The 24,200-nt window shown below is 42.8% G+C and overlaps 1 protein-coding gene across 10 annotated transcripts in view; it reads left to right on the top strand.

The window, feature by feature from the left end:
• Nucleotides 1–24,200, top strand: part of LOC121549745 (eyes absent homolog 1-like) — a 181,423-nt gene that overhangs the window by 88,247 nt on the left and 68,976 nt on the right. For 2 of the 10 annotated variants that reach the window (XM_041861601.2, XM_045210413.1), the window contains 7 exons: nt 1,272–1,384; nt 2,837–2,902; nt 5,224–5,301; nt 9,874–9,940; nt 10,557–10,702; nt 12,798–12,935; nt 24,104–24,186. In XM_041861601.2, coding sequence (XP_041717535.1) covers nt 1,276–1,384; nt 2,837–2,902; nt 5,224–5,301; nt 9,874–9,940; nt 10,557–10,702; nt 12,798–12,935; nt 24,104–24,186 — 687 coding nt within the window. In that variant the 5' untranslated portion in view covers nt 1,272–1,275. Of the gene's footprint in view, nt 1–1,271; nt 1,385–2,836; nt 2,903–4,069; nt 4,145–5,223; nt 5,302–9,873; nt 9,941–10,556; nt 10,703–12,797; nt 12,936–24,103; nt 24,187–24,200 lie in introns of those variants that run through there. The other 8 variants (XM_041861603.2, XM_041861604.2, XM_041861605.2 and 5 more) reach the window with 8 other exon arrangements.

The raw sequence follows: 24,200 nt of genomic DNA, 5'->3' as shown, positions 1-24,200 counted from the left end.
GAGATATCTAGTCTTTAAATCTAATTGGAAAAAGCAGTTTAATGTACCAAACATTACTCCCTAATTTAATTAAACACAGTATATTGCATTGGGCTCAGTGACAAAAGACAAATGGCAGTTAAAATGTTTGTTGTGCTTTCAGCTCTGCTCGGGCCTGTTTTAACTAACCTCCATATGGCTATGGCTGATAAACTCTTCACAGCAACATTGAGGGGATAGAATAATGTTTTCAATGGCAATGGTCTTCCGTATAAACACAGAAACAATTAAGATGGTTGCCAGAGCAAACTGATGCATCGTGAACTAGGCCTACTCCTCATTTCTCTTCACTGAGCCGTGGACAGAGCGCGCTCAGAATCACTCAGAAGCACAAACTCTCAGAATCACTCAGAAGAACAAACTCTCAGAATCACTTAGAGAACAAACTCTTATGATCACTTGGAGAACTAGACAGCTGCTCTTGGAATCATTTAGACAATAGCTCTTCTAATGTTCGAACAACCAACTACTTTAACCATAGCCTCCAATCAGAGAGTGTGTTTACGCCGTATAATAAGGATGTGTATATAATTACAGTACTGTAGACTAGCATGAGTACGTGCATTAATCAACGTGGAGTGAATGCTGTATATTGTAAAAATCTGCTTTTTCAACTAGTCTTAAAATGTCAATACGCTCATGTGTGTTGTAATATCTCTATTAGTGAGCTCAGTCTATTTTAAATTATTGAAATTATCATCAATACTGATGTTATAATATCATGTAATGCTAATATATAATAAAATAACATCAATATAATATTTTATAATTAATTGTGTAATAGCAGTGTTGAGTAGGCCTAGTTTGAATTGTATTATGAAAGAAATAAGCAGAGATTACATTATGTTTGTCTTTCCGTAGCTTTGTTCCATCTGTTGATAGTATTTATAGCTTTTAGCTACAAATATAATCTCAAGCTCCCGTTGAGATTTGGACTTTGTGTCCTTTAAATACATACACATTTCATATCAACGGTTTTACCCATGTGGTTATCAGTAGGTTTAAGACAAAAACATGCTTAAAACTAAGAAATCTATAGGCTAGTTCTTTACCATGCATGTTTCTTCCCTTGATGGTTCCGGCGAGATGTGAGTAATTGTGTGTGTGTGTGTGTGTGATGTGTTTGTGTGTGTGTGTGTGTGTGTGTTTGCGTGTCTGATTCCGTCTGTGTGTGTGCGCGTCCGTCTTCCGTGTGTGTGTGTGTGTGTGTGTTTGTGTCTTTCGTCCGTCAGGTCTATGGACATGCAGGATCTAGCCAGTCCTCACAGCCGTGAATCCCCTAATGGTCCCAGCCTCGACAACTCCCATATCAATACCAATTCCATGACCCCCAATGGCACTGAAGGTATGTGCTCAGGGCTTTTCCTCCTTAATGTTTCCCTCACTCTCTCTGTGTGACTGCGGGAGAGGGTCTTAGCCCTGTAGACACTCAGGTTAAACTGATGTAAAACTTCAAATGTTAAACTTGACACAATGGTTGTGGTACAAAATGATATTTGTGTGATACAATGGAGAGTTAGCCTCCATATTGTGCCTCCATATTGTGCCTCCATGTTGTGCCTGTGCCTCCATATTGTGCCTCCATATTGTGCCTCCATATTGTGCCTGTGCCTCCATATTGTGCCTCCATATTGTGCCTCCATATTGTGCCTCCATGTTGTGCCTCCATATTGTGCCTCCATATTGTGCCTCCATATTGTGCCTCCATATTGTGCCTCCATATTGTGCCTGTGCCTCCATATTGTGCCTCCATATTGTGCCTCCATATTGTGCCTCCATATTGTGCCTCCATATTGTGCCTCCATATTGTGCCTCCATATTGTGCCTCCATAATGTGCCTCCATATTGTGCCTCCATGTTGTGCATAAATACACTCCGTTGTATCACAACCACTGTACCAAATGCATTGTAGCTTCATCAGTTGTACAATTTTAAGTTTTGTACGGGTCTCAATGCGTAGCAGAGCAGAGGTAGAGGGACGTTTTAACCTCACCTCCTCCCCGTGTAGCGTTTTATGCATCTGCTAAGTCGTGAAAGTCCTGAATAGCAATAAAACGTCTGCAGGTGCTAAACCCCCCGTTGAAAACGTGATCTGTTTCCCATTTTCAAAAGGTGAAGTCAACAGAGCGAAGTTACTACAACTACTTTCCTCCAGTCTACTGCTCTGTAGTGAATAAACATGGAGACTACTGGTGACCCGATGGCTTATAGCCTAGTGCATTGTTTAAATACACAATGGAAGAAAAAAGCCCTGTATTTTTAATCTAGATATGAAAACGATATGAAAACAATCTGCTTTGTAAATCTGATGCTATTGTCTCTTTGTTTACAGAGGAGCTATTAGCAGTATATTGAAGCACCCATGTAATTATTCAAAAACTCTTGGTATGAAAATGGGTTGCAGTTTGCATGTGGTTTGTACATTTCTACATGTCCCTATTGACTCAGGTGTGTAGGCTTGTTGTGTTGTCTCAAACCACTGCTCTCTCTAGTTTAACCTGCATAGCTAGCAGGAAGCCCCTACTACAAACCCACACAAGCGCTTAAAAGTGTACCTTAAAAATGTAATCTTGGATAGGAAAAAGGGAAAAGTCTTTCTGTGGTTTAGGCAGTGGGCGTGTCCCCAAATTGCACCCTATTCACTATATAGTGCACTGCTTTTTTGACCAAAGGTTTGACAAAAGCAGTGACCTATGTAGGGAATAGGGCGTGATTTGTCCTATGCGGGACAAAGAGCCCGTAGAGCGTGGTGAAGTCGGATTGTCATGCATCCTCTGCTATTCTCTGTTTCCCATAGGTGATAACATCACAATGCTCACCACAGCTGACTGGTTGTTGAGCCCTAGCTCACAGTCGGCTGCAGGTTGGTGCAGTTCTGCCGGGGACACAATGAAAGGACAATACTTGGTGTTTCAACTTAGAAAGAGAGAGAGAACAAGAAAAACACTTTTACTCTTTTTTTTTTACTCCGACCCCCAAACAATGAAAAGAGATACAATTAATTCATTGTTCTTAATAGATAACACATCTATTTTCATTCTAAGAGTTACTTCAACTATTGTGCCTTTCATGGCGTTAATTTTAATTGTTGCACTAGTGTTATGTTGAGTGTGTAAAGCATGGTTTGAGACTGGCTGGTTATGAGATCATACATGTAACGAATGGCCATAGATTGTGGACACTGTGCATTATTTTATTGATTTATTTATTTATTCCTTTCGGATGTTTGTTCCATGCTGTGTTTTTTTCTGAATACAGTGGTTATTGTGTACTTCTCTGTGACAACCTGAGTGCGTGCGCTAGTTTGTGCATGCAGTGTTGCACCACGATTTCCCCCATTATATTAGCCATTATACCTACACACACACACATACACACACACACACACACACACACACACACACACACACACACACACACACACACACGCACACACACACATCCTATTTATCCTTATTATATTATCTCTATCTAAATGTGTTATTCCAAAAACACTCTCCCTCCCACTCTCCCTCCCACTCTCCCGTCAACAATTTCTCAGCAGAATGATCAAAGTTAAACATGACAGGGAAAGGCTTCTTCCGACCCACCGAGCATGACTCCCTTTACCCACATTATGTGAATTTGTTTTACCCCCTTCCTCTCCTCCATCTCACCCCCCTTCCTCTCCTCTATCTCACCCCCCTTCCTCTCCTCTATTTCACCCCCCTTCCTCTCCTCTTTCTCACCCCCCTTCATCACCACTATCTCACCCCCCTTCCTCTCCTCTATCTCACCCCCCTTCCCATCCCAAAGCCTGCTTGCTGCCTGATGTGAAAAGGATTGATTTCAAAGATTCCCTAGCTGTCAGATAACTGTAAAATCCTCTCCACTGAGCTATCAGTGTTATAACTCTGAGAGGCTCAGCGGGGGGCATGGGGTCACCCTCCGTTCGCCTACAGTTCTTAAAACAGATTTTATACACCATGCATTGTCTTGACATTTCAATCGTATGTGCACGTCCATGCAGACTGACTCCCTCTCCATGCAGGGCCCATTTTACGCTAGTATCCTACCATTGACTCTGTTTGCCTATCTTTCCCCTGACGCTACATTATATCCTGGGGTAAGCCATACAGTAATTAGTGACCATTAATGATTGCATTAATTTGTTAATTGGATATAATGTTAATATTATATTAATTGATTGATGACTTTGATTGATTGAAGGGTTAACATGTATTGATGGGCTGAAGTTTTGCCTGTTACTGTTGAAGTGTTGTTTTAACAGTGCATGCTCAATCTGTGGATGGGACAAATGAATAGCACATACTGTACATAGATATTATGGTTTGGTTTTATTCCTAGTTAAGTCAACAGGTTGAAATGAGGAAGGTCTCTTCTTTGTTGGCTTAGTTGATAAAAAATGTGGCTAATGTTTCATTTTCCTCAAAAGTTCTTAAAAGTATTGAGAGATAATTTATCGTAATCTACGCTGAGGAGCATGTTAATCCCATATAATTACATATAAAGGATCCCTATGGTTAATCCAACAAAATACCATTGAATAACTTTGCATTATTATTATTATTATTATTATTATTATTATTATTATTATTATTATTATTATTATTATTATTATTATTATTATTATTATCATTATTATTATTATTATTATTATTATTATTATTATTATTGTTATTGTTATTATTATTATTATTATTATTATTATTATTATTATTATTATTATTATTATTATTATTATTATTATTATCATTAGGCTCTAGTCTAATTCCACGGCAGTATTGTTTATAACACATTCCACTGACGATAGTTCTGGTGTAGTTTTTGGTGTGTGTTCAAAGTCATCCCACACACCCAAATCCACCAGAAAAGCTACGTCATAGTGTCAGTTGTGGTGTGTTTTGGTGTGTGTGTGTGTGTGTTTTGGTGTGTGTGTGTGTGCTGATGGTGTGTGTATGTGTCTGTGTCTGTATGTGTGTGTGTGTGTGTGTGTGTGTGTTTTGGTGTGTGTATGTGTCTGTGTCTGTATGTGTGTGTGTGTGTGTGTGTGTGTGTGTGTGTGTGTGTGTGTGTGTGTGTGTGTGTGTGTGTGTGTGTGTGTGTGTGTGTGTGTGTGTGTGTGTGTGTGTGTGTTTTGGTGTGTGTGTGTGCTGATGTTGTGTGTGTTGTTTTTGTCCCCAGTTAAAACAGAACCAATGAGCAGCAGTGACATCACCACCCCAGTAGCCGACGCCTCCCTAGACAGCTTCTCAGGATCAGGTGAGACGGGAGGCGGATCCGTGTTACTAGCAGAGCAGTAGAATGATCTGGTTTCCTTCTCTCAGCCTGATCTGTATCAAACTACTATCCTATCAAACTCATGTTGTACGTCAACAATATATGGTCGTCTTTTACACCTCCGTCAAACATCACCTCACTAACGCTCCCGCTCACACTGCTGCACAGTGAACCATCACACCTCACTACCCAGTATAATCAAACATCACCTCACTACCCAGTATAATCAAACATCACCTCACTACCCAGTATAATCAAACATCACCTCACTACCCAGTATAATCAAACATCACCTCACTACACAGTATAATCAAACATCACCTCACTACACAGTATAATCAAACATCACCTCACTACACAGTATAATCAAACATCACCTCACTACCCAGTATAATCAAACATCACCTCACTACCCAGTATAATCAAACATCACCTCACTACCCAGTATAATCAAACATCACCTCACTACACAGTATAATCAAACATCACCTCACTACCCAGTATAATCAAACATCACCTCACTACACAGTATAATCAAACATCACCTCACTACACAGTATAATCAAACATCACCTCACTACCCAGTATAATCAAACATCACCTCACTACACAGTATAATCAAACATCACCTCACTACCCAGTATAATCAAACATCACCTCACTACACAGTATAATCAAACATCACCTCACTACACAGTATAATCAAACATCACCTCACTACACAGTATAATCAAACATCACCTCACTACCCAGTATAATCAAACATCACCTCACTACCCAGTATAATCAAACATCACCTCACTACCCAGTATAATCAAACATCACCTCACTACCCAGTATAATCAAACATCACCTCACTACACAGTATAATCAAACATCACCTCACTACCCAGTATAATCAAACATCACCTCACTACCCAGTATAATCAAACATCACCTCACTACCCAGTATAATCAAACATCACCTCACTACCCAGTATAATCAAACATCACCTCACTACCCAGTATAATCAAACATCACCTCACTACCCAGTATAATCAAACATCACCTCACTACACAGTATAATCAAACATCACCTCACTACCCAGTATAATCAAACATCACCTCACTACCCAGTATAATCAAACATCACCTCACTACCCAGTATAATCAAACATCACCTCACTACCCAGTATAATCAAACATCACCTCACTACACAGTATAATCAAACATCACCTCACTACCCAGTATAATCAAACATCACCTCACTACCCAGTATAATCAAACATCACCTCACTACACAGTATAATCAAACATCACCTCACTACACAGTATAATCAAACATCACCTCACTACCCTGTATAATCAAACATCACCTCACTACCCAGTATAATCAAACATCACCTCACTACCCAGTATAATCAAACATCACCTCACTACCCAGTATAATCAAACATCACCTCACTACACAGTATAATCAAACATCACCTCACTACACAGTATAATCAAACATCACCTCACTACCCAGTATAATCAAACATCACCTCACTACACAGTATAATCAAACATCCCCTCACTACCCAGTATAATCAAACATCACCTCACTATACAGTATAATCAAACATCACCTCACTACCCAGTATAATCAAACATCACCTCACTACACAGTATAATCAAACATCACCTCACTACCCAGTATAATCAAACATCACCTCACTACCCAGTATAATCAAACATCACCTCACTACCATTATAATCAAACATCACCTCACTACCCAGTATAATCAAACATCACCTCACTACCCAGTATAATCAAACATCACCTCACTACACAGTATAATCAAACATCACCTCACTACACAGAATAATCAAACATCACCTCACTACACAGTATAATCAAACATCACCTCACTACCCAGTATAATCAAACATCACCTCACTACCCAGTATAATCAAACATCACCTCACTACCCAGTATAATCAAACATCACCTCACTACCCAGTATAATCAAACATCACCTCACTACACAGTATAATCAAACATCACCTCACTACCCAGTATAATCAAACATCACCTCACTACCCAGTATAATCAAACATCACCTCACTACACAGTATAATCAAACATCACCTCACTACACAGTATAATCAAACATCACCTCACTACCCTGTATAATCAAACATCACCTCACTACCCAGTATAATCAAACATCACCTCACTACCCAGTATAATCAAACATCACCTCACTACACAGTATAATCAAACATCACCTCACTACACAGTATAATCAAACATCACCTCACTACCCAGTATAATCAAACATCACCTCACTACACAGTATAATCAAACATCCCCTCACTACCCAGTATAATCAAACATCACCTCACTATACAGTATAATCAAACATCACCTCACTACCCAGTATAATCAAACATCACCTCACTACACAGTATAATCAAACATCACCTCACTACCCAGTATAATCAAACATCACCTCACTACCCAGTATAATCAAACATCACCTCACTACCATTATAATCAAACATCACCTCACTACCCAGTATAATCAAACATCACCTCACTACCCAGTATAATCAAACATCACCTCACTACCCAGTATAATCAAACATCACCTCACTACACAGAATAATCAAACATCACCTCACTACACAGTATAATCAAACATCACCTCACTACCCAGTATAATCAAACATCACCTCACTACCCAGTATAATCAAACATCACCTCACTACACAGTATAATCAAACATCACCTCACTACACAGTATAATCAAACATCACCTCAGTATAACCATGCTGCTAATTCTGCCTTATTTCCAGAACTGTTTAACTAAGTACCCGATACGTTAACGCTCCCCTCCCATAAATCACTTCTGTCTTTGACAATATTAATGACATTAAGTAACTTTACACCCCAGGACCCTCATGGGAGGGGAAGCCAGCCGGAGGGGTGTGTGTGTGTGTGTGTGTGTGTGTGTGTGTGTGTGTGTGTGTGTGTGTGTGTGTGTGTGAGCTGCGATCAGAAGGTTTAGTCAACCGGTAGCAGGTGCTGCTGATGATGTGGGAAAAGTGTTCAATATTAATAACGATGTTTCCCTCAGGCCTTACAGCATGCAGTTATAGTCCATACAGCTACCTACAGTTACATGCCAGACATCAAGGCTGTGTCTCAAATGGCACCCTATAGTCAAAGGCCCATAGTCTCTGGTCAAAAATAGTGCACTATATAGAACATAGGGTGCCATTTGGGACAAAGACTTAGTACTCCCTCCCCGTCCCTACCGCAGCTAAATCCTTTTTTTTTTTTGTCATGACCAATTAGACAGATGTTATAGAACTGTGTCGGTTGACTGTAAGAGGACATTTGAACCTGGTTCAGTGATATCTTTCTCTACTATGGGACCAGGGCTTTTGGACTGGTTTGACAGATTTCAATCAGACGACTGAGATTATGTTTACCATTACTGGGCTTTCCAATGAAGATTTCTATCGTTCTTTTTTGTAAATGATCAGCATTTTTTCAGGTGTTGCACTTCACACCTCATTTTGACTTCGTTACATTTACTAGAATTTAAAAAAAATTGTCATTCTAATTTCAAAAAGACCTAACTGTATTACATTTGGTGTGTTATTGTAACAAAATAATTTACAAGATTTTTACTCAAAAATATGCACTGACTAAAAATAGCCTTTACTAAGTGCAACAACAACATGACAATAAAGTGGTGGTAACAGTAGGTTTGTGTGTGTGTGTTGAAAAACGTTGATTAGGGAGTGGAACCACAGTGATATGCCATGTGTTTCACGAAGGAATGATAATGTGGTAGCGCTAGTTACCTGCAATCACTTTCAATGTGGGTCTTGGGGCCTGGGGTTAACATACCAAATGGCACCCTATTCCCTATGGGCCCTGGTCTAAAGTAGTGCACTACAAAGGGAATAGGGTGGTATTTGGAACAGGACCCAGGCAACAGGACCACACTGATTCAGACCATACTGAGTGTGTTTACACCAGCCTAGCTGTCGTCATGGCAGCGCCAAAGTATCTCACAGAGGCTATATCCCAAATAGCACCCTATTCCCTACACTCTTAGAATAAAGGGTTCCAAAATGGTTATTCGGCGGTCCCCATAGGAGAACCCTTTTTGGTTCCAGGTAGAACCCTTTTGGGTTCCATGTAGAACCTTCTGTGGAAAGGGTTCTACATGGAACCCAAAAGGGTTCTACCTGGAACCAAAAAGGGTTCTCCTATGGGGACCGCCGAATAACCATTTTGGGGTGCCATTTGGGCCACATCCAGAGATACACACGGAATATACACTGGTCAGCAGAATAAACCCTCAACGTTTTTACCTGATTATTTTACTTCATTATTGCGCTCTGGGTTTTAAACCTTAAATAAGGTTGGGGAAATAAATGGAGTAACGCAACGCAATAACAGTTTCCTAGGAATCCAGAAGTTCTGTTGGCGAAAGATAATATTGACCGGATGTCTTTAATGTTTAAAAATGTGCTTGCCACCTCTTTTTTTTTTCTTCCAACTCTCTCTCAGTTATTGGAACCAGCGGGTTCAGCCCAAGACAAATACACCAGTTCTCCTCGCAGATTTACCCTTCCAAGTAAGGCTTCTTTTATTTTGCTTTAGAAAATAAGCGGCATCCAACTTCATTTGGTTCCTTTTAATTAGATCCTGCTGCTAGATGTGGAGGTTTCTACCTGCTTTGTTTGCCTGCATGTCTGCAGCTTGTGCACTCCAAAATCTGTTGTAATTATTATCTTGCAAAAATGTCCTTTGCGACGTATTATTATTTTGCTGTCCTAATGCTAGTCCTCCTCCTATACTAATTGCTATCTCTCTTTACGGGGTTTTGGCCCACTATATAAGATTAAGCAGCAGAATCACAAAGAATGTGTCAGTATTGTTATGGTTTTTGTGTTTGGTAAAATGTGTTCCTCCTCTCTCTCTCTCTCTCTCTCTCTCTCTCTCTCTCTCTCTCTCTCTCTCTCTCTCTCTTGCTCTCTCTCTCTCTCTCTCTCTCTCTCTCTCTCCTCTCTCTCTCTCGCTTCTCTCTCTCTCTCTCTCTCTCTCTCTCTCTCTCTCTCTCTCTCTCTCTCTCTCTCTCTCTCTCTCTCTCTCTCTCTCTCTCTCTCTCTTTCTTTCTTTCATTCTTTCATTTTATTTATTTATTTATCTCTCTCTCTCTCTCTCTTCTCCATGTTTCTTTTCTGAAATAGCAGACCGTATCCGCATATTCTTCCTACCCCTTCATCCCAAAATATGGCTGCGTATGGTCAGACGCAGTACACCACAGGAATGCAGCAGGCCGCAGCCTATGCTAGCTATCCCCAGCCTGGGCAACCGTACGGGATCCCTGCCTATGGTGAGCACAGGCCAAACCCATGCCTCTGAACAATACATGAACATTACATTACGTTACAAACCCATCACTTACATTTCTACATACTGTTGTGTTACAGCCTGAAATGAAAATGGATTACATTGAGATTGTGTGTAACTGGCCTACACACAATTACTCCATAATGTCAAAGTGGAATTATGTTTTTAGACATTTTTACACATTAATAAAAAATTAAAAGCTGAAATGTCTTGGAGTCGATAAGTATTCAAACCTTTTGTTATGGCAAGCCTAAATAAGTTCAGGAGTAAAAATGTGCTTAACAAGTCACATAATAAGTTGCATGCACTCACTCTGTGTGCAATAATGGTGTTTAACATGATCTCTGCACCACACACATACAATTATCTGTAAGGTCCCTCAGTCGAGCAGTGAATTTCAAACACAGATTCAACCACAAAGACCAGGGAGGTTTTCCAATGCCTCGCAAAGAAGAATGGCTGTCTAGCAATGTTCAACAACTAAGTTGACAGAGCTTGAAGATTTTTTTTAAGAATAATGTGCAAATATTGTACAATCCAGGTGTGCAAATCTCTTAGAAACTTACCCAGAAAGACTCACAGCTGCAATCGCTGCCAAAGGTGATTCTAACGTAATTTTGATATTTCCATAATTCATTTTCAATGCATTTTCAAAAATGTCTAAAAACATGTTTTCACTTCGTCGTTATGGGGTAATTGTGTGTAGATGGGTGAGAAATAGAAATCTATGTAATTCATTTTGATTTCAGGCTGTAACACAACACAAATGTGGAATAAGTCAAGGGGAATGAATACTTTCTGAAATCTCTGTAAATAAAGATTAATCTTTATAAGTTCCCGTTCTAACCTGTCTAATTCAAAGTAACATTATGATGTTCATAATATTATAATATTAGTTCTTATTCATCAAAAAAAAAAAATATATATATATATATATATATATATATATATATATATATATATATATATATATATATATATTTTTTTTTTAAATGGCATACTAGTTATTTAGTCTTGGTAAAGCCAGTTGCTATACAACCCTTCACAGGGGTATTGCAAATAAACACTTAGCTCAGGACAAGCAGTTTGTTCCCACGATAAAACAAAAGGAGTCCCAGAGCTATTGCTGAGACGTTGTTTTGTGCCTGCACCATATTTCCGCCAACCGTCAAATCAAAATGTGCTTATCAAGCTATTCAGTCAGATCGGAAAAAGATTACTGATATAAATTTCAAAACAAAAAAACTGGTGTCTTCAGGCATCATAGTAACGAAACAGCAAAGTCCATAACAATTATCTTTATTTGTCCAAAGGCTTTAGAAGGCATTCGACCCCCACAGAATGTCCAATATGACCAGGAATTTAGAATATACATCACAAATGGTACCCTATCCCCTATGTAGTGCACTACTTTTGACCAGAAGTAATGCATTATATAGAGAATAGCGTGCCATTTGGAACGCACAGAGTGTTTGTTTGAGTGGTAGTGAACCTGCCATGGCATAGGAAAGATGTTGGGCTTGAGTCAATATAACCGACCTACAGTTGGACTAACAACAAACACTAGTAGCAAGTGTGTTGTTTTAATTACTTGTGCAACAATTCAGAGATCGCCCATCTCTTAGCCATTCAAACATACAGTGCTTTTACTACGTCATATTTCTTGTATAACTTCATTCTACATTAGTCTGTTCATTTTTAAACCCCAAAACGACTGTTGATTCTGAAGTGTGGATTACAAACTACTGTTGATTCTGAAGTGTGGATTACAAACTACTGTTGATTCTGAAGTGTGGATTTGTTGTATTATCAGTTTATAAATTATAACAGTTACTAGCAGACTGGTTTTTAAATATTACCTACAGGTAAAAATATTTGTTTAAAAGGGACAATAATAAAGATAACAATACTAATATATTTAGTTGTATTTAATGTAAAGCTAGCTCTATTTAATATTATACTAAATAGCTTTTAACATAGAGAGATAGAGATAGGTCTCAAAGTGCTTGTTTTAGAGTTGTCTGACAGCAGTGAGTTGTGTGTGCATCAAACCGATGTGGTGTCACTAACTGATTCAGGTCCATTATGGGCAGGCATAAAGACAGAGGGGGGACTGAGCCAGTCCCAATCCCCGGGACAGACAGGCTTCCTCAGTTACAGCTCTGGCTTCACCACCCCTCAGACGGGCCAGGCTCCGTACAGCTATCAGATGCCAGGTGAGGAACACAGATAAAATACTGTACTGTATAACTACCCTGAATCGGCATGTTTTCTCTTCTCTAATTTCTTCTCCTCTCCTCCCTCCTTTCCTCGACTTCCTACCTTGTCTCTCCTCTCTCCTCTCCTAACTTTCTTAGTGTCTCTCCTCCTCTCTCCTCTCCTAACTTTCCTACCTTGTCTCTCCTCCTCTCTCCTCTCCTAACTTTCCTACCTTGTCTCTCCTCCTCTCTCCTCTCCTAACTTTCCTACCTCGTCTCTCCTCTCCTCTCCTCTACTCCCCTAACCCTGCTATAGTCTCTTTTCAACTCTCTTCCTTTTTGCATTTCTACAAAGGACAATACCAGAAACATGGACTTTTCCCTCAACTTCCACAACAGTAATGACAGTTACAGACTGATTCACAACACACACACACCAGCCCCCCGCTCTCTCCTCTCCTCTCCTATCTCCCTCTCCTCTCCTCTCTTCCCCCTCTCCTCCTCTCTCTTCCCCCCTCCCCTTAAGAAGAATCAACACAGATGGAAACATGATGGTGGGCCCTTAAGAGGCTCCAGTCATGTTCTTCCTTTGTTGTTTTATCCCCTGTTCTCTGTGATCCTATTTGTATTTGTTTAAGAGCTGAGACCATGGTGATTTATAGCCTAGAATCCACCCATAAATATGAGTTGCTCTCTCTCTCTCTCTCTCTCTCTCTCTCTCTCTCTCAATCACTCACTCACTCACTCACTCTCTCTCTCTCTCTGGCTCTTTCTTTCTTTCTTTCTTTCTTTCTTTCTTTCTTTCTTTCTTTCTTTCTTTCTTTCTTTCTTTCTTTCTTTCTTTCTTTCTTTCTTTCTTTCTTTCTTTCTTTCTCCAAGTGTTTTTTCTCCAAGTTGCCAGGATATCAGTACACTCATAACAACTAAAGCATTATGAAACGTCTATTGGATCAAATAAACCTCACGTAGCAAATAAGACATAATTTTTTTTGTTGACCAATTTCAACACTCTCTCTTTGACCTCCATATAAAAACTCCTTGCTTGGTGGGCGAAACAACGACAAAACGCCACCTGGTGGAGGGAGACAGATTTTCAGCCGAGTTGGGCCTCTCTCTTCCTCTTCCTCTCAGGCTAAGCTAACCAGCCCTAACCATAGCCTATCAGCCATGCTAACCATAGCTAACCATAGCCTATCAGCCATGCTAATCATAGCTAACCATAGCCTATCAGCCATGCTAACCATAGCTAACCATAGCTAACCGTAGCTTATCAGCCATGCTAACCATAGCTAACCGTAGCTTATCAGCCTTGCTAACCAGAGCAAAACATAGCCTATCAGCCATGCTAACCATAGCTAACCGTAGCCTATCAGCCATGCTAACCAGAGCTAACCGTAGCCTATCAGCCATGCTAACCATAGCTAACCGTAGCCTATCAGCCATGCTAACCATAGCCTATCAGCCATGCTAACCAGAGCTAACCATAGCCTATCAGCCATGCTAACCATAGCTAACCTTAGCCTATCAGCCATGCTAACCAGAGCTAACCATAGCCTATCAGCCATGCTAACCATATCTAACCTTAGCCTATCAGCCATGCTAACCAGAGCTAACCATAGCCTATCAGCCATGCTAACCATAGCCTATCAGCCATGCTAACCAGAGCTAACCATAGCCTATCAGCCATGCTAACCATAGCTAACCTTAGCCTATCAGCCATGCTAACCAGAGCTAACCATAGCCTATCAGCCATGCTAACCATAGCCTATCAGCCATGCTAACCATAGCCTATCAGCCATGCTAACCACAGCTAACCGTAGCCTACCACCAGTAACCGTAGATTTATGTACTCTCCGCTCCACTGCATAATGTGTGACAGTAGAAACATCTCCACATGTTGTTGAAAAGCCTCCAGAGCATCTCACAATAAATAAGACCAGGCCAACAGAACAGCAGATGTGTGGAGCGGCCGGGGAAGCCTCTTTTCCACGCCTCTTAACCAAATACTCCCTGCCTTCCGACTCCCTCCCTGCCTGCATGCCTCCCTGCCTGCCGACTCCCTCCCTGCCTGCCTGCCTCCCTGCCTGCCGACTCCCTGCCTGCCGACTCCTTCCTCCCTACAGCCCTGAGAGAGAGATAGAGGAGGGATAGAGGTGTACAACACTGTACAAAGCCAATCATATAACATTTAAAATGTCTATATTCTTTTTTTTTTTTATGTGAGTGAAATGTTTACTGATTGTTTATTTCCCTTGTTTATTTACCTTTTGTTTATTGGCTATTCCATTTGCTTTGGCAATGTAAACATATGTTTCCCATGCCAATAAAGCCCTTAAAATGTAATTGAGAGGAAGGAGAGAGAGAAGGAGAGAGAGAGAGAATGAGATAGAGGGGGGGAGAGCAAGAGAGAAGTAGAGAGAGAGAGAGAGAGAAGAGAGAGGGAGAGGGAAAGCGAAAGAGCTAATTTCCTGGCCGCAATGGTTTAACTCATGATGACAGCATTATGTACCCATTCGTCTTCTGAGTATTACTCCCTCTCTCTTTCTTTCTTTCTTTCTCTCTCTCAGTTTTTTTCTTCTTTCTCTCTCTCTCTTTCTCTCTCTGCTTCCCACCCTCTCTCTCTCTCTCTCATCTCCTCCCCCTCTCTCAGCTTTCTTTCTTTCTTTCTTTCTTTCTTTCTTTCTTTCTTTCTTTCTTTCTTTCTTTCTTTCTTTCTTTCTTTCTTCTTTCTTTCTTTCTTTCTTTCTTTCTCTCTCTCTCTCTCTCTCTCTCTCTCTCTCTCTCTCTCTCTCTCTCTCTCTCTCTCTCTCTCTCTCTCTCTCTCTCTCTCTCTCTCTCTCTAACTCTCGGGGCTCTACTAGGGTCCTAGTAGAGCTAGTAGAGCCCCTAGTAGAGCTAATAGAGCCCCTAGTAGAGCCCCTAGTAGAGCTGGTAGAGCCCCTAGTAGAGCCCCTAGTAGAGCCCATACTAGAGCTAGTAGAGCCCCTAGTAGAGCCCCAAGTAGAGCCCCTAGTAGAGCCCCTAGTAGAGCTAGTAGAGCCCCTAGTAGAGCCCCTAGTAAAGCCCCTAGTAGAGCCCCTAGTAGAGCTAGTAGAGCCCCTAGTAGAGCCCCTAGTAGAGCCCCTAGTAGAGCTAGTAGAGCCCCTAGTAGAGCCCCTAGTAGAGCCCCTAGTAGAGCCCCTAGTAGAGCTTGTAGAGCCCCTAGTAAAGCCCCTAGTAGAGCCTCTAGTAGAGCCCCTAGTAGAGCTAGTAGAGCCCCTAGTAGAGCCCCTAGTAGAGCCCCTAGTAGAGCCCCTAGTAGAGCTAGTAGAGCCCCTAGTATAGCCCCTAGTAGAGTCCCTAGTAGAGCCCCTAGTAGAGCTAGTAGAGCCCCTAGTAAAGCCCCTAGTAGAGCCCCTAGTAGAGCCCCTAGTAGAGCTAGTAGAGCCCCTAGTAAAGCCCCTAGTAGAGCCCCTAGTAGAGCTAGTAAAGCCCCTAGTAGAGCCCCTAGTAGAGCCCCTAGTATAGCCCCTAGTAGAGCCCCTAGTAGAGCCCCTAGTAGAGCTAGTAGAGCCCCTAGTAGAGCCCCTAGTAGAGTCCCTAGTAGAGCTAGTAGAGCCCCTAGTAGAGCCCCTAGTAGAGTCCCTAGTAGAGCTAGTAAAGCCCCTAGTAGAGCCCCTAGTAGAGTCCCTAGTAGAGCCCCTAGTAGAGCTAGTAGAGCCCCTAGTAGAGCCCCTAGTAGAGCCCCTAGTAGAGCCCCTAGTAGAGCTAGTAGAGCCCCTAGTAGAGCCCCTAGTAGAGTCCCTAGTAGAGCTAGTAGAGCCCCTAGTAGAGCCCCTAGTAGAGCCCCCAGTAGAGCCCCGTCATTAGCCCCCAGCTCTCACCAGCCCAGGACCCTGCACCCAGGCCAGCCTTAGGCTACGTCCAAAACAGAACCTTATTCACTATAGGGCCCTGGTGAAAAGTAGTGCTCTATATATGGAATAGGGAGATATTTGGCTGGCTGGCTGTCCACAGCATATCTTCGTGTGTGTGCTTGTGTGTGTGTGTGCGTGGCGTACGTGTGTGTCTTTTCTGTGTCCCTCCCTAGTGCCAGGCTGTGGCCTGATGTCAAGGGGAATATGAATAGATTCATGTTTTTATACTTTGCTTTCATGTCTGATGCCATGGGGCTTTGAATGGTGCTAAAGTCATCGTACAGGACAGGAGAGGACAGGACAGGAGGGGACAAGAGGGGACAGGAGAGGACAGGAGAGGACAGGACAGGAGAGGACGGGACAGGAGGGGACAGGAGAGGATGGGACAGGAGGGGACAGGAGAGGACAGGACAGGAGGGGACAGGAGGGGACAGGAGAGGACAGGAGAGGACAGGACATGACAGGAGAGGACGGGACAGGAGGGGACAGGAGAGGACAGGAGAGGACGGGACAGGAGGGGACAGGAGAGGACAGGAGAGGACGGGACAGGAGAGGACAGGAGAGGACAGGACGGGACAGGAGGGGACAGGAGAGGACAGGAGAGGACGGGACAGGAGAGGACAGGAGAGGACAGGAGAGGACGGGACAGGAGAGGACAGGAGAGGACAGGAGAGGACAGGAGAGGACGGGACAGGAGAGGACAGGAGAGGACGGGAGAGGACGGGACAGGAGAGGACAGGAGAGGACGGGACAGGAGAGGACAGGAGAGGACAGGAGAGGACGGGACAGAAGAGGATAGGAGAGGAGAGGACGGGACAGGAGGGGACAGGAGAGGACAGGAGAGGACGGGACAGGAGGGGACAGGAGAGGACAGGAGAGGACGGGTCAGGAGGGGACAGGAGAGGACAGGAGAGGACAGGAGAGGACAGGAGAGGACAGGAGAGGACGGGACAGGAGAGGACAGGAGAGGACGGGACAGGAGAGGACAGGAGAGGACAGGAGAGGACGGGACAGAAGAGGACAGGAGAGGAGAGGAGAGGAGGGGACAGGAGAGGAGGGGGGATCTAGATGACTCTGACTCACTTATGTGTAGTAGAGTTTTTATTAACATTCACTTTATAAAGTTTATAAATAGTTTTGGCATCTATTTTCTGGGGAGTCATCTGAAGGTATTTCACAATTTATATATATATATATATATATATATATATATATATATATATATATATATATATATATATATAAGCAAAGTGAAATTGTGAGAAGTACAGCAACTACATGATCAATTCAATTACAATGTTATTTTATGATGACCTAGTTTGCTCTGTCTTACTCCTACCCTATCAAGGTGCTGGAGTAGACAGAGGCTGCACCCAAATAGCACACTTTTCCCTAATGCACTACTTATAGAGCTACCCATAGGGCTCTTGTCAGAAGTACTGCACTATACAGGGGACAGGGTGCCATTTGGGACACAACCAGAGAGTCTCTCGATCCTGTCTATCCTGTCACTGAACAGATGTTAATTAGGTGAATAATTGTGTCCATGAGTTCTGTCGTTCTGTCCCACTGTGTGTGAGTGTGTTTAGCTGTTATCCAGCGAGCTGCAGTCTGCAGTCTATTCTACTCTGCAGGCCTTTTAAAAGAAGCCCATCTGGACTTGATAGCCTATTCCCAAGTGGGGCATATGAACTTCTGCCACAAATATTGTGCACTGATGATAGACACAGCCCTTGGCTAGGGGACTGATCAACCAGAACAAATGGACTCCAATTGGAGGGGCCAGAAGGTAGGAGGGAGGGAGGGAGGGAGGGAGGGAGGGAGGGAGGGGGAGGGAGGGAGGGAGGGAGGGAGAGGGGGAGGGAGGGAAAGAAGGAGGGATGGGTGCCTGGTCTTGAGTGAGTGAGCTAACTGGAGCAGGACGGGGGAGGGAGGGGGAGGGAGAGAAAACATGCCCCCCGGGGAACCGCAGGCACCCCCACCACTCGCCCCACCAACCCCCCAGCCTGGGCCCTCTCTAGTGGGGCAAGCAGGGGTTCAGCAGACACCACCCGCCCCACCAGCCCCCCAGCCTGGGCCCTCTCTAGTGGGGCAAGCAGTGGGCCATCATCCCTGTGGAACACTTTGAGCACTAAGGCTGTTCTGAGGACAAAGGGGGGGGGGGGATTGCAACTCAATATTAGGAAGGTGTCCTTAATGTTTTGTACACTCAGTATATATATACCCACTCATACCCCCCTGCCCCCCTGCCCTCTCCCCCTGGTGTGGTAAAGGTCTGTTTCAGCTTGGTCATGGTGTGGGAGATGGTTCTCCTGATGGGGCAACGACCAGAGGATGAAAGGAGGTGTGTGTGTGTGTGTGTGTGTGTGAGTGTGTGTGTGTGTGTGTGTCTGTGTGTCTGTCTGTGTGTGTGTGTGTGTGTGTGTGTGTGTGTGTGTGTGTGTGTGTGTGTGTGTGTCTGTGTGTCTGTCTGTGTGTGTGTGTGTGTGTGTGTGTGTGTGTGTGGGTGGGTGAGTTCTACCTCGAACCAAAAAGGGTTCTACCTGGAACCAAAAAGGGTTCTCCTATGGGGACAGCCGAAGAACCCTTTTGGAACCCTTTTGTCTAAGAGTGTACTGAGGAAGAGGAGGGAGGGAGGGAGGGAGGGAGGGAGGGAGGGAGGGAAGGGGCAGGTGGAAGGATAGGTTGGTAGTAAGTAGCTAACTCTCATGAATGCCCCCTGTGAAGTTATGTTCCAGTCATGAGACGTTGTTCTCTTCATGGAGCCTTTTTTGAGTGGTGGAACTACGGTGGTGAAGCTTGGTTTAGGTATTTTGGCAGAAAAGGTCATTTTGGGCTATACTCTTTAAAACCTACAGTCTTGGCTATCGTTTACCAGAAATGTGTCATGAACTTTGTCAACAAACGCTATTGGAGGGTTTCCCCTGCACCCAGATTAACCCTAATCCTATTGGAGGGTTTCCCCTGCACCCAGATTAACCCTAATCCTATGGGAGGGTTTCCCCTGCATCCAGATTAACCCTAATCCTATTGGAGGGTTTCCCCTGCACCCAGATTAACCCTAATCCTATGGGAGGGTTTCCCCTGCACCCAGATTAACCCTAATCCTATGGGAGGGTTTCCCCTGCACCCAGATTAACCCTAATCCTATGGGAGGGTTTCCCCTGCACCCAGATTAACCCTAATCCTATGGGAGGGTTTCCCCTGCACCCAGATTAACCCTAATCCTATGGGAGGGTTTCCCCTGCACCCAGATTAACCCTAATCCTATGGGAGGGTTTCCCCTGCACCCAGATTAACCCTACTCCTATGGGAGGGTTTCCCCTGCACCCAGATTAACCCTACTCCTATGGGAGGGTTTCCCCTGCACCCAGATTAACCCTACTCCTATGGGAGGGTTTCCCCTGCACCCAGATTAACCCTAATCCTATGGGAGGGTTTCCCCTGCACCCAGATTAACCCTAATCCTATTGTTAATCTTTTCTTCAGAGAGACCTGACCTTTGTCAGTGAAAAGCCATATACTGTATCTGAACACTACAGTGGCTTGTGAAAGTATTCACCCCCCTTGGCATTTTTCCTATTTTGTTGCCTTACAACCTGGAATTAAAATGGATTTTTTGGGGGTTTGTATCATTTGATTTACACAACATGCCTACCACTTTGAAGATGTAAAATAATTTTCCTTGTGAAAAACAGAAAACTTGAGCATGCACTTTGTAGAGCCACCTTTTGCAGAAATTACAGCTGCAAGTCTCTTGTGGTATGGCTCTATAAGCTTGGCACATCTAGCCACTGGGATTTTTGACCATTGTTCAAGGCAAAACTGCTCCATCTCCTTCAAGTTGGATGGGTTCCGCTGGTGTACCACAATCTTTAAGTCATACCACAGATTCTCAATTGGATTGAGGTCTGGGCTTTGACTAGGCCATTCCAATACATTTAAATGTTTCCCCTTAAACCACTCAAGTGTTGCTTTAGCAGTATGCTTAGGGTCATTGTCCTGCTGGAAGGTGAACCTCCGTCCCAGTCTCAAATCTCTGGAAGACTGAAACAGGTTTCCCTCAAGAATTTCCCTGTATTTAGCGCAATCCATCATTCCTTAAATTCTAACCAGTTTCCCAGTCCCTGCCGATGAAAAACATCCCCACAGTTTGATGCTGCCACCACCATGCATCACTGAGGGGATGGTGTTCTCAGGGTGATGAGAGGTATTGGGTTTGCCCCAGACATAGCATTTTCCTTGATGGCCAAAAAGCTCAATTTTAGTCTCACCTTCCATATGTTTGGGGAGTCTCCCACATGCCTTTTTTTGCACCAAACGTGTTTGCTTATTTTTTTCTTTAAGCAATGGCTTTTTTCTGGCCACTCTTCCGTAAATCCCAGCTATGTGGAGTGTACGGCTTAAAGTGGTCCTATGGACAGATACTCCAATCTCCGCTGTGGAGCTTTGCAGCTCCTTCAGGGTTATCTTTGGTCTCTTTGTTGCCTCTCTGATTAATGCCCTCCTTGCCTGGTCCGTGAGTTTTGGTGGGCAGCCCTCTCTTGGCAGGTTTGTTGTGGTGCCATATTCGTTAAATTTTTTTATAATGGATTTAATGGTGCTCCGTGGGATGTTCAAAGTTTCAGATATTTTTTTATAACCCAACCCTGATCTGTAACTCTCCACAACTTTGTCCCTGACCTGTTTGGAGAGCTTCTTGGTCTTCATGGTGCCGCTTGCTTGGTGGTGCCTCTTGCTTAGTGGTGTTGCAGACTCTGGGGCCTTTCAGAACAGGTGTATATACTGAGATCATGTGACACTTAGATTGCACAGGTGGACTTTATTTAACTAATTATGTGACTTCTGAAGGTAATTGGTTGCACCAGATCTTATTTAGGGGCTTCATAGCAAAGGGGGTGAATACATATGCATGCACCACTTCTCCGTAGATTTATTTTTTAGAATTTTTTTAACAAGTAATTTTTTTAATTTCACTTCACCAATTATTTTAGGTATGTCCATTACATGAAATCCAAATAAAAATCCATTTAAATTACAGGTTGTAATACAACAAAATAGGAAAAACGCCAAGGGGGATGAATACTTTTGCAAGGCACTGTACATTGTACACTGTCTAAACAAAAAGACTCAATTTCGTCTGAATGAAAAGCCATGTATCTTCTGCTAAGGCGCCTCCCTGTCCCATACCTCTGTTTTGAGAGTCTGGCCCTGTTGCAGCCCTCAGTTTAGTGCACTACTTTTTGACCAGGGCCTGGGTCAAAAGTAGTGCATTGTGTAGGGAATAGGGTGCCATTTGGGATGCAATTCTCTGATCACCTGAGGGCTGCTACTCCTGCTGTTGTCTTCTCTGACATGAGAGTACAGGGGGAGGGAGGGAGGGAGGGAGGGAGGGAGGGAGGGAGGGAGGGAGGGAGGGAGGGAGGGAGGGAGGGATGGATGGATGGAGGGAGGGAGGGAGGGAGGGAGGGAGGGAGGGAGGGAGGGAGGGAGGGAGGGAGGGAGGGAGGGAGGAGAGTGTAGAGAAGAGTCATGCCCTGTGGCCTCGCCTCCTGTCCTCTCCTCTCTGCATCCCAGGCCCTATAACTCACGTCATGGATATCATTTCGCCATTAGATCCTATCAGCTCTTCTTTGAATGATTGAATTAGAGAGGTGGTTATTTTAAAGCAGTGAAGAGAAGACAGATTCTACATATTCATTAGCAGGATGTCAGACACCCATCTCTCTCTCTCAATTCAATGTTCAATTTAAGGGCTTTATTGGCATGTGAAACGTATGTTAACATTGCCAAAGCAAGTGAAATAGATAATAAACAAAAGTGAAATCAATAATAAATATTAACAGTAAACATTACACTCACAAAAGTTCCAAAAGAATAAAGACATTTCAAATGTCATATTATGTATATATACAGTGTTGTAACAATGTGCAAATAGTTAAAGTACAAAGAGGAAACTAAATAAACATAAATATGGGTTGTATTTACAATGGTGTTTGTTCTTCACTGGTTGCCCTTTTTTTGAAGCAACAGGTCACAAATTGTGCTGCTGTGATGGCACACTGTGGTATTTCACCCAATAGATATGGGAGTTTATCAAAATTGGGTTTGTTTTCTAATTATTTGTGGGTCTGTGTAATCTGAGGGAAATCTGTGTCATATCTATCTATCTCTTTCTCTACCTCCCTCCCTTACCTTCTGTATTCCCCTCACTCTCCCCATCTCTCTCCCTCCCCCATTCCTCCACCCATCAGTAGCCCCAACACAACAGGCTCAGTGTTCAGCCAATTGTGAGGCCCTGAGACGTCCTGCCCCCCCCCCCTCCCCGTCATTCATCAAGACAGATCCAATCAGTGATAAGGAAGGAAGAGGACGAAGATAAGGCTACAATTCTGTTTTGAGCCCCTCTCTCTCTCTCTCTCTCTCTCTCTCTCTCTCTCTCTCTCTCTCCTCTCGCACTCTCTCGCACTCTCTCGCACTCTCTCACACTCTCTCGCACTCTCTCGCGCTCTCTCACACTCTCTCGCACTCTCTCTCTCTCTCTTTCCCCTAGGCCCTCACCGTTGGCTACCTGAAATCATTGTTCCACAAACGTGTTTTGTTCTCTCTTGGTTTTAGTCCCTTGCTTAAAGTGTTACAATGTGTCTTAACCAATATTATTGCTCTTCCGTATTCTATTGGGCCTTGATATTTGGTGGGTTATACTATCATATATCATACATTATCATAAATCATACACTGTCATATATCATACATTATCATATATCATACACTGTCATATATCATACGCTATCATATATCATACATTATCATATATCATACACTGTCATATATCATACATCATCATATATCATACGCTATCATATATCATACATTATCGTATATCATACACTGTCATATATCATACATTATCATATATCATACACTGTCATATATCATACGCTATCATATATCATACATTATCATATATCATACGCTATCATATATTATACATTATCATATATCACACACTGTCATATATCATACATTATCATATATCATACACTGTCATATATCATACATTATCATATATCATACGTTATCATATATCATACACTATCATATATCATACATTATCATATATCATACACTGTCATATATCATACATTATCATATACCATATGCTATCATATATCATACATTATCATATATCATACGCTATCATATATCATACATTATCATATATCATACACTATCGTTGAGTATGTTTAACTCCTAAGTGATAACCGTATCTTTGCCTGTCCTCTCCAGGTGGCACGTTCACAACCACGTCAGGACTGTACGCAGGAAGCAACTCCCTCACAAACTCAACCGGCTTCAATAGTACACAACAGGTACTAACGTATTC

This window comes from Coregonus clupeaformis, chromosome 34 (assembly GCF_020615455.1).
Source record: "Coregonus clupeaformis isolate EN_2021a chromosome 34, ASM2061545v1, whole genome shotgun sequence".
NCBI classification, from domain to species: Eukaryota; Metazoa; Chordata; class Actinopteri; order Salmoniformes; family Salmonidae; genus Coregonus; species Coregonus clupeaformis.
This window is presented reverse-complemented; position numbering and strand designations above follow the sequence as displayed.